This window comes from Malus sylvestris, chromosome 6, assembly GCF_916048215.2.
Source record: "Malus sylvestris chromosome 6, drMalSylv7.2, whole genome shotgun sequence".
Taxonomy (NCBI): Eukaryota; Viridiplantae; Streptophyta; class Magnoliopsida; order Rosales; family Rosaceae; genus Malus; species Malus sylvestris.
The window spans coordinates 10,034,537-10,051,347 of NC_062265.1; the positions used below are offsets into that span (position 1 = coordinate 10,034,537).

The 16,811-nt window shown below is 35.8% G+C and overlaps 1 protein-coding gene across 1 annotated transcript; it reads right to left on the reverse strand.

Annotated features, from left to right (window-relative positions):
• Positions 1-7,421: 7,421 nt before the first annotated feature.
• On the reverse strand, positions 7,422-8,208 carry LOC126625658 (14 kDa proline-rich protein DC2.15-like). Its single transcript, XM_050294687.1, has one exon. It carries the CDS (start codon positions 8,049-8,051, stop codon positions 7,638-7,640), a length of 414 nt encoding a protein of 137 aa, XP_050150644.1. The 5' UTR covers positions 8,052-8,208; the 3' UTR covers positions 7,422-7,637.
• Positions 8,209-16,811: the final 8,603 nt, after the last annotated feature.

Here is a 16,811-nt window from a genome sequence, read left to right on the forward strand (position 1 = left end):
TTGGTAAATCATGAAAATAAAAAGAAACAACTTTATATTATTGGTATGCTTTTTTTTTCTTTGTTTTTTTTTTTTACTTTTTTCGTTTCATAAGATTTGAGCGACGAAATACCAAAGTTTAAAAAATTAATAATAATTTTCTTTTACAATTTAAAATATAAAACTAAATATAAAAGAAAATACATTTACATTACGTGATGAAATTTTGGGCTTTCATTGCGCACAGTTAAAAGAATAATTCCCTTTTATAGTTTAAAATATAAAATTAAATAAAAAAGAAAACAATTTACTTTCTGTCACAAAACATTGGGGTTTTCATTGCATAAAGTTAAAAAAAAAATGAAAATAATTTTCTTTTACAATTTAATATATAACAGGAAAATCAATTTCCAATTTAAAATAAAAATTAAATAAGAAAGGGAATATGTTTACTTTGCGGAATGAAATATTGTATTTCTATCTTGCAAAGTTTTAAAAAATACAAAAATAATTTTTTTTTACAATTAAAAATATAAATTAAAAGAAATAGATTTACATTGGGTAATAAATATGTGGATTTCATTGCGCTGTTTAAAAATAAAAATAATTTGAATTACAAGTTTAAAATATAAATTTTAACACAAAATCCAAATATTTTGTCCGTCAACGACCAAAATATTTGAATTTTGTCGAGCACATTTTAAAGATTTTTTTTTACAATTTAAAATAAAAGTGGAATAAAAAAGTAAAATAAATTTACTCTGTGCGAAAAAATAATAAGATGCGCAAAATTTTTTGAAATGAAAATAACACATAAAATGATTTGAATTATGAGGTTTAAAATATAAAATATAATAAAAAAAAAAGAAAACAAATTTACATTGAGTGATGAAATATATTGATTTTCGTTATGCACGTTTGACAATTATTAAAATTTCATCGCGGGAAGTCACTATACGTGATCATTGTGTTTTGTTGCGCAAGGAATTTTTTACTAGTGCTGTAATCCCTCATGTTGCACGTATGTATGTAAAAATATCATTTCACGCATACATGCACGTAGACATCGATCCATGGTGCATGTAAATGGCGAACAAGTAAACTAGAGACAAACATCTGTCGAACATTTATGTACAAATAAATGAATGTGATGATCCTGCATAAAATTGAGACATGATGTGCATATGACTACGTTCCAATCAGCTGAGCTTTTAAGCACTTTCTCACACTTTTCATCCCTATAAAGGACCTCCTCTCCTCAAGCCTCCCTCCCCCCTTCTAACATAACCGAGAACTTAGTACCGTCCACACACCTTCTTCACCACTAAGACCTTCAATTTATCCGTTGAAACTTCGAAAAGTCATGCAAACCGGTGAGGTCACTGGACGCCATCACCTTGCTCATCATCTCCTTATCTCCGAGCAAAGTTGAGGTTCCACCATAAAATCAATTAGCAATATGGGGAGTAGCCCATGTTAGAGTATGAGTGTGATTCATACAGTTTGGTAATAATCCTTGTTGTCTCAGATTGTTAAAAAGAAGTCTTAATATGTTTATGAGAGTTAATTCGACTTTGGTTTGGATTGAAACTCTATGTTGATAAGCTTAAGAATAGAACTCGTACAAGGATTTTGTCTTGTATTCCTTGTGGGATTATTATAGGGTAATCCAGATTTTGTAGTATAAAAACCACAAGCCCCTACTCTCACAAAGATACGCTCTTATTGTTCCAATTACCTATAACTTGGAGAACATTGAGTTTTGCAGAGAGGAGAAGGCTGTGTGTAGATTCGTCCATGGCTTCTTCATCCATGAACATGTCTGCAGGTATGTGTTGGTATAATTGCTGCAATTCTTACACCTATATTACATACATAATTTAAGGATTGTGATTTAGTTGATTAATCTTTATGTTCTTGGCTAGTTTGTTATAAAGCTTGTATGGTTGCTCTTACATGTGGTATCAAAGCCAATCCCTAGTCGGAAGTGTGCCGACGAGGATGTCGAGCCCCTAAGGGGGGTGGATTATTAAATCCCACATCGCTCAGGGGAGTGGATCATCTATTCCTTAAATGTACATACCCACCTCCATATAGCACAAGACCTTTTGGGAGCTCACTAGCTTCGGGTTCCGTGGGAACTCAGAAGTTAAGCAAGATTGGACGAGAGCTATCCCAGGATGGGTGACCCATTGGGAAGTTTTCATTTGAGTTCCTAGAAACAAAACTGTGAGGGCATGGTTAGGGCCCAAAGCGGACAATATCGTGCTAGGCAGAGTGGAGTCGGGTCGGGTTGTGACAATGTGGTATCATACCCCTTAAGTTTAATTTTATGACCACTGGCTACTTAAAAGACAAACAATAGGGTTTTGTCTTTTCAAAGGTTTTTAATGTTAGCAGTCTGAACAAGGTGAGAACTTGCAATTCTCAATCTAGGTTGGAGATTTTCTTCGCACACCTGCATAATTGAAGATGTATGTATCAAATTAGTAAAGTATATCCCTATTTAAATATCATTATTTTGTTTTTGAATGTATTGCTTCAGTTGAAGTTGGTTATGATGTTTGTAGATTGAGATAATTTTGGTTTATTAATCATCCTTGTATTATTAGTGTAATGAATAAACTTGTATTCTGATATGCTAATTGTGTTATTAAGAACCATTGAACAAAGTTCATATTGTTTCTTTTGTTTTATTGAAATCTGAATGAGAATTGTCTTTTCTGGGAATTGGTGCCAACGGGATTCTGGCTGATAACTTTGGCGATGATTTTGGATCGACGCGTCTGTAACAATGGCAATTCACTTCGATAATCTGCAATGGTACGAGGTCAATGGGAATTTGGAGTGATAGCAATCCGCGTGGTTGGGTCTTGAGCATTGATGGATAATTTGTTTCATTTATTTGGAGACGAGGAATTGCAATCGGGCTGACGAATATGGATCCAATGATGCATTCAAGTATCATATACACCACCTATCACTCTCTTTTGTCTGTTTGTTTTGGGACATATATGATGAATATCAATTTGGAATGGAATCAATTTGACTGCACGAGTACTCCATGAATTGATATTGTTTGGGCAAGTATGCTTAATGACCAAGTAGCGTAATTCATATCCCCAGTTTTGGTTAGATTACATATAATGTGTTTTGGGGGTGTTGCCGTATATATGAATGGTGGAGTTTGGAATCTTTGGATTCAATAAATGTCAATCTTTGCAGTGTATAACCGAAAACATGTGAAGGCTCTTGTATTTATACCTTGTATGATATAAATTGTTTTGGTGAAGCCTTGTTGGCAAGAATGCATTCTATTTCGCTGTGATAGTGGAACTCATCAATTGGCAAGATTTGGTCTGGAATTTTTGTTTCTCGTTTGCTTCCACTGCTCTTAATGAAAAATTGTTGATTAATTGGTATGTATCCTTTAATTCATATCTGATGCAATCTCAAAGTTCATAATATATTAATTTTGAAATTTTGACAAATTATGGATTTTCCATTGATTGGAATTGTTTGAGATTTTGAAGCATCAATTAGTATTTTTGCAATTGATTTTTGGACTAGATTGAAGTATGATACATGTCGATCTTGTTAAAGAATTATTATATGTAAATCATATTGTTGAAAAGTTGAGATCTTGATTATTTTGTTTTAATCGAGATAACTTGTGCTTCTATGTCCAAACACTATCAATTTTTAGTTGATCTTGCTTGATGGATGTTGAACTAGTTAGGATCAAATTGAATGCAAAAATATTGTGCTTGCTATTCTGATTTTGATTGTTGTTGAAACTAGTGATTTTGGATTTATGCGAGATAAGTTTTTCCGAATGGATTGTGACTATCTTTTTGATACATAGACTGTTTGCATAATGGTTTAAGTGTATATGACTAAACTAAGATTATGCAATTGGTGAGAAATCGGGAACCAATTGGTTCATATCTCCGGTTTCTTTATCTCCTGTGCAATACATTCTACTTATGCTTAAGTGGGAGAATCATATGTTCGAATGTATGCATAAGGCTAAGAGTATTTAAGCCGGCCATTATAATTCATCAGGGTGCTTAAAAACCAGTTTATGGTTTTATTGAAGCAATTGGTTGAATTATTTGTGTTACTTAATTTGTTTAAGTAAAGAGAAGGATCCTATTATGTTAGCATTCAAAAGGAAACGAATTTGGTTTCTATATGGATTCTAATTAGTCATTCATTGTATTGGAATGATTTTTAGTTAATATAGTTCCTATTAACTTGTACTTAACTTGGTTGTGTTAAGTATGGCCTAGATAAGTGGGAGCAAATTGGTTTGGTTTTGCTATATTGGTTCACATAATTACAAAGTGCAAATTAAGTATGTTGTGACTTTTGAGTTAATTCTGCGATGTAACAGAAAAGATTCTTAAGTTCAATACTTTAAAATGCATAGGTAAGTTGTATGTGAGGTTAAGCTTTTGTTATCCAAAACATTTGGTGATATGATAAAGTTGTTGCTTGATATAACTGTGCTATTCATACAATTATGAATAGTTTTAAGTTGACAGCCTACTGTAAAGAATGTTTGGTATTTTTATATCAATTTTGGGCTATATGAGTAGGAGTAGACGTCTTGGTTTACATTGCTATGAACATGAACTTGACATTGTGATTTGTAAGTTAAATCTGTATTTTTGTTGCAGAGGCAATTATAAATTCATTGTTTTGGTTTATGTAAGCTGGTTGTGTCTATGTACTAGTGTCTTGATGAATGACTTATGTGATCACCATTATAATGAATTTCAAATGATTATTCACTGTTATGAATCATACTCAAGTGGGAGAATGTTAGAGTATGAGTGTTATTCATACGGTTTGGTAATAATCCTTGTTGTCTCAGATTGCTATAAAGAAGTCTTAATATGTTTATGAGAGTTAATTCGACTTTGGTTTGGATTGAAACTCTATGTTGATAAGCTTAAGAATAGAACTCATACAAGGATTTTGTCTTGTATTCCTTGTGGGATTATTATAGGGTAATCCATATTTTGTAGTATAAAACCACAAGCCCCTGCTCTCACAAAGATATGCTCTTATTGTTCCAATTACCTATAACTTGGAGAGCATTGAGTTTTGCAGAGAGGAGAAGGCTGTGTGTAGATTCGTCCATGGCTTCTTCATCCATGAATATGTCTGCAGGTATGTGTTGGTATAATTGCTGCAATTCTTACACTTATATTACATACATAATTTAAGGATTGTGATTTAGTTGATTAATCTTTATGTTCTTGGCTAGTTTGTTATAGAGCTTGTATGGTTGCTCTTATAACCTAACCTCTTATAAGCCCATGCAAGGTCCTTCCTCCAATCAATGTTTGACGCATTTTCAAAATGCCCCCTCACGTGTGGCGAATTTTCAAGTCTAACACATGGAGAACATAACAGGGTGACGTGGAGCGCGTGTGGCCATTTTGCTTCACACGTGGGACACTTTCTTTGATATCATGAAGAAAGTTGAGGTTTCACCATAAAACAAATAGGCAATATGGGGAGTAGCTCAACCTCTTATAAGTGCATACAAAGCTCTCCCTCCCATCAATGTGAGACTCATTCTTAACATCCTCCCCATCAATGTGGGTTTCAATTTAATCGGCTTTCTAGCACATTGTACAATTTTCGGTTCCCTATTTCCCAATTTTATTGGTTTACATAAAGCATTTAGTTTGCGCATGACTAAGTTTTGAACTTTTGAGTTTATTTGAATGTTGAATACTAACTTTAATATCAATTTATTAACCAACCTTAAAGTAAGGCAAAAACCGAAACCAAAACTGTTTGAAACGAAATCGAACCAAAACCTTATGATTTTGTTCCATTTTGATTCAAACTTCAAAACCACACTAAAATAAACCGAAATAAATTTCGGTTTCGATTTCGAGTTCAACCCAAAATCGCAATGAATCAAACCGTGACCATCCTATTTGTAACCCTTTATATATGTTGTGTAATGAAAGACTTCAACGATGTAGGTCCAAAGTTCGATTAGACCTTCATGACAAATGGAAAAGCATACAGGACTTTGGGATGACCACCATGATCCTTTTCTTGAAATTATGATGGAGTTGGAATCTTTGCCTTTTTTATATAGCCATGAAAAGGAAACGTCTTTGCCAAACAACAATAAAAAGGAATCGTGTACATATGATCTCAAAATTCCTTTGCTTCCTTACCAAGCCAAATCAGTCACGGGTTGAACAATGGATATAATTGTATCTTGCACTTGCTTTATATTCCAAGGGCCATACAATTATATGAACTTTGAAAGAAAAAAAAGTAAAATTGTGGTAGGTCGTATCTTTTTAATTTTGAAATGCTCCAATAGAAAAACGACATCTTAGATGACCTTGCCATGTTTTCACGTTCATAAACCCCTTTTTTCTCCATACGCACTTGGACAAATACTCCCCTTATTTCTGGGAAGGTGAACTTTCATCATCACGGGAAGAATTTTTTTTTCACATTTGCTCTAACATGACATCTATTTATTATATAATAAAAAAATATCAATTTAAAAAAAAATAGCAATTTGCAAATCGTTTAGCCATCGTTATATGTTGAACAAACTTGATTATGGTAACAAGTACAAACTTCATAATAAATCATCAATTTTTTTTATTCACATGAATAATTGAATAGTCCCAAAATTGAATGAATTTTTCTAAAAATTATTTTTTTGATGATAAAGAGAATAAAAGATTCCAATTATAATGTTTGTACTGTGAAATGATATCTTGTGAATATGAATACGTAAGTAGGGAAGGAAGACCGAAAATGAGAAAATATATTGTCCATTGGCATTTATACATATAATTGACCATGCCAACTTTTTGCCCACTTTTACTGTTGATCAGTATGCATGTGATAAAAAAGAAAAGTACGCATGTGAATTATATTTATAATGCCTGAGGTTGCTTTCAGTAATTCTGAAATTGAAACTGGTGTACGTACATGTGTACAAAGAGAGGGAAATTGCTCACCAAAATTTAAATTCATGTTTCCTTCCCTCTTTAGCAGCATATACATCTTTTATCACTAAAAATGAAAGTTATTTTAACTTTGTATTACGGTCTAATAGTATTCTTCTTTACGTGTAAGTTACAGGTTTTATGTTTGATTCCCACCAAAGGCAAAGTTGAACCATATTATTATGGCAAGCCCATTGTAAGGCTTAGGTCAGTCTCTCACTCCCTTAGTGTAGATACTATCATTTGTTAACAAAAAAATAAAAATAAAAAAATTGAAAGTTGTTCGATTATCTCAATATGGTAATTAAAATGTTCAATTAAAACTCAACGGAAATTTAAACAAGTGGTCTGCAAGTCAGCATGTGAATCGGCGATCATAAGACATCGCCAAATTAGACGTATACAAAATTAACAAATTAAGGCAAATTGGTAACGAAGTAAATTAAAAGACATTTCATTCCCATAATAATGAGGAAAACATTATGAATTGAATCTTATCACCCCTTAATCAGGCAACCGCCATAACAAATGAGATGATAAATTCCCACTTACAAACTCCATCATTCCACAACAATTTCACATCGAATATTTTATACCAAGTACGAAAGCCAAATCATAAACATACAAGAAATTAAGGATCATATTTTGTAGCTTTTAGGCACATTGGAAACCTTTGGGAACCTTATTTCCACAAACATTAAGAAGCAAGCTGAGAGAAATTGGAATGTTGAGGTTGATACCCAAAATGTTGGCTTTGATGGCAGTGCAAAGGCACACAGCAGCCTCAAGGTCAGCGAGCCCTTGGATGAGAGAGCAGCAAGGTTCTACGGGAGGTTTGCCAATGGTGATGTTAAGTAACCCATTGAGGACATTAGCACAAACCCCTAATTTGAGGGTATCTCTAGGGCAGCTGGTGCCGGTTGAAGGGCTAGGTTTTGGCGTCGGATTTGGCTTTGGCCTTGGTTTTGGATTAGGGTTGGGGCATGTGCCACAAGAACTGACCAGGGCAAAGAAGAAGAGATTGAGTGCAAGGAAGAGAGCAAGCGAGGAAGTTGTTTTGGATGCCATCTCTCAAACCCTAGAAGAAGTGGGTTTGTAGTTATTGTGTGTGAGGAGTTAAGGTTTGTAGCACTAATAGATGTGAGGGTTTGGGTGAGGAATTAAGGTGTAGAGGGAGTTCGATTTTATAGGGTTCAGGAACGGTGAGGTTTCAAGTTGAAGTTTATTGAAAATTAGAAATGATCAATAATTAATCTGAGCTAGGTGATCCATGTGTGCCCTTGGGATTTTAGCTGGCAGAGTAAACAAATTAAAGGCAACCTTTTGTATTTTTGTGTGGTGGGGGCTGCCAAATTACCAGGTTCCTGTCTGGGCATAAATCTGTGGACGTATATCTCATCATGTACTGTTTTTTGTGCCTCAAGTTCCAGTGAATTATACGGCATCGATATTTTAGGGTCTGGACCTTTGATCAAGTGACAATGGTGGGGGATGAAAAAGCAGACATGTTTGGCCGCACTAGACAGTTCATCGACCTTTGGGGGTCGTTTGACTCAGTATGTAAGATGGAAGACGAAATTTATTTAAAAAAAAAAAAAAACATATGTTCACAGCTTAATTATGAACAACAAATCATGCTGGTATCAAAACTATAATTTGGTAAACCCCAAAAAGACCTATAGAAATAGTCGAAAAAAGACGCTATGCGCAAACCTCACAAGAGTGCATATGTTGGTGTCAAAACTTGGACGGAGCCTAACTCGGTTTAACACATATTTGCCTCAAATGTTGCTTTTGGTCTCAGTGTGATGAGATGGCTCTAGAAAAAGATAAACTAGGCGAGCCATTGTTGGAGGCTGCAAACAAACAGTAGTATCTGTAAAGTTGTGTTGTATGTTGCACACTGATGAGTCGATTTCATATTATATATTTTACTCTCTTCTCTTAGTATGTTTTCATGATTATTTGGTTAGATTTTGATACTATGATTTATATTTTAAGGGTGTCACACACCCATTTTTACTTCTCCCACAACCCTCTCAATTTTAGTGCGTCGGATCGAATGAATTGAATAAAATCAATGGACAAAAATTAACAAGAGTGTGCGAGAAGCAAAAAGAAGTGTGAATAGCACACCCTATTTTAAATGTAGGACATGCAAAACCATTTTGTGCATAAAGTGATGAAACGATGGAATGTTTTAGTAAGTCCATTTGGAGTGGGTTCGTGAGTCTATCAAGAAGGTTGTGTCAAAATTTCAGTATTTAACTGCAAGGCATTTGGTCGCCACAAATTAATTAAGGTCTAACGTGCCGTGTTGGTAGATTGACGTTCCAGGCTTAATTGTGACATTTGAGCATGCAGACGACGTTTTCTGGAGTTGTGCCCTTCTACCAAGCTGTAAAGGACGTCCTGAGGTTTAAAATAGACCTAAAGGGCCTGTTTTGGAGTTGGTTTGGCTCAGAAACATGGAGATGATCTGACTGGGCAGACTGCCTAATTATATTAGGACTGTGCTTTTAAGTTATCCTTCATTATTTTTTTTTCCGCATTTTTTTGGAGACTTATTTTGGGTAGGATTCAGATTTATTAGTCTACTTATATGTCGAGTTAGAAGCCCTAAAGGGCCAGAATGTTTTTGCTGCTAATTTTATACTACAAGGGTGTTTTCTATCTTTTCTTCTTAATAATATTTTGCTTTTCAATTATGAATATGAGTAACTAATTTCCTTTTGATAGGGCAAGGCCAACATGAATATGCAGTCTGTATTGAAGTGCTTATGAAGTTGTGCAAACTCGTTTTGAATTATTAATCACTAAGTTTAAACTATCAATATATCTTAATGTTTGATCACCATTAGGATATTTAGACAAATAATTTGATGCAATTTGTTTTGGAACATCACCCTGAAATTGAGGAGGGCTTTTGTGATTGATAATTGTAAGTTCACTTAAGGCGAATATCACGCTCTTAAGGGTTACGTGGTATTTCAAAAGGTTTTCGTAAAGCTTAATGAGTCTTGCATGTTTATATTTGATCTCAACATCTGTAACATTCCACATCGCCCTGGGGAGTGGATCCTGTAAGCCTTATATGTATATTCCTATCTCTACCTAGCAAGAGGCCTTTTGGGAGCTCACTGGCTTTGGGGTTCCATCGGAACTCCGAAGTTAAGCGAGTAGCGCGTGAAAGCAATCCCATGATGGGTGACTCACTGGGAAGTTCTCGTGTGAGTTCCCAGAAACAAAACCGTGAGGGCGTGGTCAGGGCCCAAAGAGGACAATATCGTGCTACGGTGGAGTCGAGCTCAGGATGTGGTGGGGGCCTGAGTCGGGATATGACAATTTGGTATCAGAGCCAATCCTTGGCTGGAAATGTGCCAACGAGGACGTCGGGCCCTTAAGGGGGGTGGATTGTAACATCCCACATCGCCCAGGGGAGTGGATCCTATAAGCCTTATATGTATATTCCCATCTCTACCTAGCACGAGCATTTTTGGGAGCTCATTGGCTTCAGGTTCCATCGGAACTCCGAAGTTAAGCGAGTAGCGCGCGAGAGCAATCCTAGGATTGGTGACCTACTGGGAAGTTCTCGTGTGAATTCCCAGAAACAAAACCGTGAGGGCGTGGTCGGGGCCCAAAGCGGACAATATCGTGCTATGGTGGAGTCGAGTTCGGATGTGGTGGGGGCCTGAGCCGGGATGTGACAACATCACTAACGGATTGCATGGTAGATATATGTTCTTATTTGAACATCATTTGATTTCCTAAAAACTATTTTTTTTTTCTCTTTTCTGCCGATTTCAAAAATTTAAAAATTCAAAAATAAATAAATGAAACAAGAAAAAAAATCACATAACCCATTACAGATTAAACCAAAAAGGATCAAGGGAAATGAAAAATAAGAAAAAACCCAGCCCAATTTAAAGACCTGATTTTGATTAAGGTTTACAGATTAAGCAAAATGGATCACATAAATATAAAATATGCAACATCCAGTTCAATTTATAAGCTTTATACACACCCAGATAGACAGAAAAATATCCAAACATAATTTATCTACGACAACTCCCTCACAGATGCCATTCCTCACCAATTGGGCCTCCTCGTCCCGCTTCTCCGCCTTCGACATCCGGAACGAATTTTCGGACTTAAGAAAATAATAATAATTTTCCAATTTTATAAAAAAAATGGAACCAAACTGAAATCGAATAGGAAAAAACTCAATCTAACTAAAACCGAAAGAAAACCAAACAAAAAATCGAAAAGAAAATTGAACCGAATAGTAAATTTGGTCCAATTTTTTGGCTTCCGTCAAAAACCGACCGAATATAACCGAACTCACCTCTACTGACAGCCCTTGAAGAAACCTCGAATCCGATTCATGATCAAGTGTTCATCACCCTTAAATCAAATTCTATTTTGGAGATCGAATAAGAGGAATATTCTTATAAAGGACAAACCACAGGGATTATAACCCCAATTTTTTCTTGAATCTAAACTCTTTATTTTGTACATGTGTTCTTATTTCATTCATTGTAGGACTATCTCTAACTTGACAAGCCTGGTAGGACCATCTCTAACTCCAAAGGCAAGTCACCACTTCAACAATAGATCGAACAAGATTTCTTTCGATTGCTGACGATCGCTTTGTGCCTGACTCCACTCACTACCTTTTAGCGTTTTCGGATAAAGAAAGGCCATCAAAGAGCTCGGTACCAAACAGGCACAGCTAAGGAATCGTACACTCAAAGAAGCCTTTAAGCGATGGCTTTCATCACGATGAACGACTTTGCCGGCATTGTCTTACAAAGCAAGTCAAAGGCATGCCTCTCAACCCGACATACCGCTGCCTGGCGCATCTAACAAGTCACATGGAGTTCATCAAAGGCGCAAGCTGGTAATCTCTCTTGCTTCACTGGGGGCAAAGAAACTCGTCTCTCAAAGCAGTGAAAGGTGCTCGCCACGATTGAAGGATTCGGCGGAGCATCCATTCTTGCTCGTCTTCAATGTACACTCAAAGGAGGGCCCATGCTTAGGTTTAATAGCAAGTGATCAAAAGAAGAAGGCACAACACTGCACTCGGAGTGTTAATTACAACCCATACCTTAAAATATATTTTATTCTCGAATCATATGAAATAACCAAAATGCCCCTAGTTAGGTGTCTTGAGTAATTATCGAGCATAGACTTGAATTTCAATTTCTTGTTCTTTCTTAGTCTGCTTAATTAGTTTTTGTACTCACTAGTGTGTGAGCGAAACAGAATTGAAAATGGAGTAATGAGGATTAAACGAACCAAATTCAAACACCAAACATCCAAACACTCGTGTTCTTCATTAAGCTCGTGGAGAATCAAACAAGCGCAACAAATACACGTCGAGGTTAATCCACACTAAAGCCGAAGACCACCCACCAAGTGAAACCGCTCGTGGTCCCATTTAGTTCAAGACCAAAACCTGACGGACCTTGAAGAAACTTCAAGTCTGATTTAAGATCAAGTGTTCATCACCCTTGAATCAAATTATATTTTAGAGATCGAATTAGAGGAATAATATTCTTGTAAAGAATAAACCACAAAGATTGTAATCCTAATTTTCTAATTAATACAAATCTTTATTTTGTACATATGTTCTTTATTTCATTCATTACAGGAAATTTTGTGTTTACAAATATTTGGAAGCAACAACTTTAGGTTAGCAGAAAATCAAATTAATAATTGCCAAACTTTAACCCCTCTCGGGATTCTTTTATTTAGTAAAAAGACAACAGATTTAAAGCCGAATTTAGATTTTTTTTTTCCTTCCATTTTGAACTTGCAAGTTGCCAACTTCCCTTGTTTTGTGGCATCAAATCGTACCGTATCAGGATATATATATATATATATATATATTGTGTTATTGTGTCTGAGCCACATTTTATCCCATTTGTGAATGTGGTTTGGTATGGTGGTTAATTTGGTCACATGACTAATGGGGTATTCTGGAGCCATCAGCGCTTGGTTTAACTTTCTGGGCGTTTCTAGCAAGATAGCCTAATAGCTAGGTGGGTCCTTTCTCACGAATGCTTGGCCATCTACTTGGGGTTGTCAGCAATCACGGTTTTTTATATGGAAAACTAACGAAAAGTTCAAAAAAAACTTCTCTTTTAGCAAAAAGTTTTTTTTAAAGGTATAGTGAATAGTGTCAGTTAAAGGTAAAAATGTGGTTTTTCGTTAAAAATGAACTATACCGGAAGTGTTTTGTTAAAACTTCATTTTTTATATCGCCGCTGAACTAACAATCTGAATACTAGTGTATGAAATTAATGGTTTTGAGTAATTTTATTTAGACGCAAAACTAATGTTATTAGTAATGGAGGTGACTTCTTAGTATAGTGATGGGGATAACTTCTACCATAGAGTGTGAATGTGCTCAATTGTGTGTATTATTTTCATATTTTTGTTGCAGAGTAAGTGACTGTAAATTCACAACGAGTACTAATTGTTTGTATAACTTGCATGAACAAGCTAAATATTATGGTACACACGGAGTTCATGAATTTGTTTTCTTTTCTATTACTAGTTTTTACATTTTACCTGTACAATATGACCTAATAGATACCTAAGTTTTATGCGCTCACGGAGTTCATGAAATCTCATATTAATTACAATTGCAAAAATACATGTAAGAAGACACAAATCTCATATCTAACTTAACCTTGTATTTGAAAACTATTAGAGAGTCTGCTACTTTTATATTCCTAAATAACATCTTCTCTGTTGAGAAATAAAGAATTCTTACATCTTCCATTCTTGCAAACCATACGAGGTCAGAAGAAAATTAGTGCATGTATATGCTATTATATTATGCACGAGCACGATATATAGTAGCCAGTTAAACTTGGATCTTAAATATTGCTTTTGTCAATTTGTTGTGCAGGTCATCTATCTAAACTTGGCTTGTAAATGGAAGTATTTTGTTGGAAAAATATGTCACGAAGTTAAATCCTTAGCCAAGAAGATATGTATATTGTCGGGAAAATATTGTTGGTCTTCCAATTCCCACTTTGTCGGGAATATTGTTTGTCTTCCAATTCACATTTTGTCGACATATTATGGGTTCATGACACGCGACACCTTGGGTGGCAGGAAGGATCGGAATACTCATAACACATGAAATTCAGACGATCATACTAACTAGGCGTCGTAGTGAGAATCAGAGTAGCTATTCCAACAAGCTGACTAGTCAGAGGCGTTGTCAGACATACATCCTGCAAATCGATCCCAACTAAGAAAATTGTTGAAGTATACATCCATACATCCATGTGACTTGCGGTCACATGGCCTAGAGCCACCAAATCCTAGATATCAAGGTGGTCTGTCAAAGTGTAAAACAATCATCTTCCCTTAATTGAAGGGAGTTGACTGATTAGTTTCATAGCCTAGGATTCGGTGTAATCTCCTTGCTTTAAGGATTGGATTAAGCCTAGGTTTATCCCGTCACTAGGGTTTCTCGGTTGGTTGCTTGTTACCTTCCCTCTCTCATCCTTTCTCCTATTTATACTTGTTTCCTTGTACATTGTTAAACATGAAATACATTACAATTAAATCACAAATTCAACATGGTATCAGAGCAGGTTCTTCTGTAACCTGTCTTTGCCATTCTTACTGCTGCGAATTGTTTCTTCAAAGCCTGAACTATGGTTGAAGAAAGTTTTGTGAATCATGTGGGGGGTTGGGGGGGGGGGATTCACATGTTCCTTCTCATGTTCCTTCCTTAAATGTTTCAGATATTGAGGTTAACACCAATCAACATTTATGTTCAGTTTTATTGAGCGAATTCAATTACTTGCCTTGGTTGCGAGCTATTTTGCTAGCTCTTGGTGGAAAAGGAAAATTAGGGTTTGTAAATGGATGCGTTGAAGTTCCAGACCGTTCATCTCCCACGTACGATGCATGGCTATGCAAGGATCAACTTGTTATGTCTCTGCTGCTCAACACCATGGATAAGCATGTTGGTGAGATTTTTAGTTACTTCAATTCCTCTCAAGACTTGTGGAAGACCTTGCAGGACATGTATGGAAATCAAAACAACTATACTCGAGTGTTCCAACTAAAGAAAGACATTGCAGGTATTCAGCAAGGAGGGAAGGCTTTTGTTCAACATCTTGGGAGTCTCAAAACCATGTGGAATGAGTTGGATGTTTATCTTCCACATACCATAGATCCCATCATTCTCCTAAAACGAGCCGAGGAAGATAGAATTTATCAACTGTTAGGGAGTTTGAGCCCTGAGTATGAACATGTAAGGAGTCACATCCTAATGAGTCAAGAGTTGCCCACTTTTAACAATGTTTGTGCTACTATTCAACGAGAAAAAGCACAGAAGAAGGTGATGAATACTGAACACAGTCCAAGATTGACGGACTCTCAAGCATATGCCTCAAATTATAGGCACTCAGAAGCCAAGGTGTACAGGGGTAGAAACACACACCTAAAGTGCAAATATTATGATGTTGTCGAGCACGTAGAAGAGAAGTGTTGGGAACTTCATCCTAAACTTAAGCCGAAGTTCACCGAAGATGGAAAAATGATACCAAGGTCCTCACATCAATCTCACTTCAAGGCTCAACTTGCTACTGTTCATTCTCCTCCTACCATGTCACAAGGGTCCGTAGAATTCATGACAAGCTCACTGACCCTCATCAATGAGTTTGCTGCTTACCTGCAAGGTAAGGGACATGGGGGAGCTTCATCTGGTCCTAATAATGAAGGAAGCAACCACACAGCTATGTTGGGAAAATTTGATTGGTTCCTTGCTGGGAATGAAAAAGTACCATGTGGTGAGGCACCAGGTATTCTCAAAGCCTTCTCTATTGCCCTATTAGCTAGTGTTGAAAATGATTGTTGGATAATTGATTCAGGTGCCACTGATCATAAGACAAACAAAATTACAAATTTGCATAAGTTTAAATCTTTTCCAAGTCCTTCACATGTGTCGGTTGCAAATGGGAAAAATTTCCTAGTTTTAGGAAAAGGAAAGGTCAACCTGATTTCAAACAAAACACCTTCCACTGCCCTATATGTACCATCCTTTCCATTCCAACTTCTTTGAATTGGAAAAATAACAAACACCCTAAACTGTCGTGCTATTTTCTCACCAAATAATGTACTATTTCAGGATGTTCTCACCATGAAGATAATTGGTGAAAGCGTCTTCATAAATGGACTTTACTACCTGTGCAAGAATTCCTATTTTACTCGGGCTCTTCAAGCTAAATCAAAGTCCATAGATGAAAACCAACTTTGGCATAGGTGATTAGCTCATATCCTTCTGAGTCCATTTTGTCAAAATTGTTCCCAAATTTTTGTAAGTCATATACTACATGTGATACTTGTTAGTTGTCAAAGTTTACTAGGCTGCTTTTTGGTAATTCCATGTCTAGAACAAGTAAGCCTTTTGAAATTGTACACACCGATTTATGGGGACCAACAACTGAATCAATGGAAGGATTTAAATACTTTGTCTTGTTTGTTGATGATTTCTCTCGAGTTAGTTTCTTATATCTGATGAAATAGAAAAGTGAAGTGTTTACTATCTTCAAGGACGGAGTCATGTCAAAACCCAATTTCAATTAAATATTAAGGTGTTAAGATCAGACAATGGCACTAAATTTATGTCCAACAACATGGTTTAATACTTGAGTACACAGGGCATTATTCATTAAACAAGTTGTGTAGGCACCCCACAACAAAATGGGGTAGCAAAAAGAAAAAATTGAGATCTCTTGGTGAAGACTCATTCTCTCATGATACATATGAATGTTCCCAAAAGGTTCTGATCATTTT

Bases quoted from the DNA above. Each gene is read 5' to 3' on its own strand.
- LOC126625658 (XM_050294687.1), bottom strand. From the start codon at position 8,051: ATGGCATCCAAAACAACTTCCTCGCTTGCTCTCTTCCTTGCACTCAAT.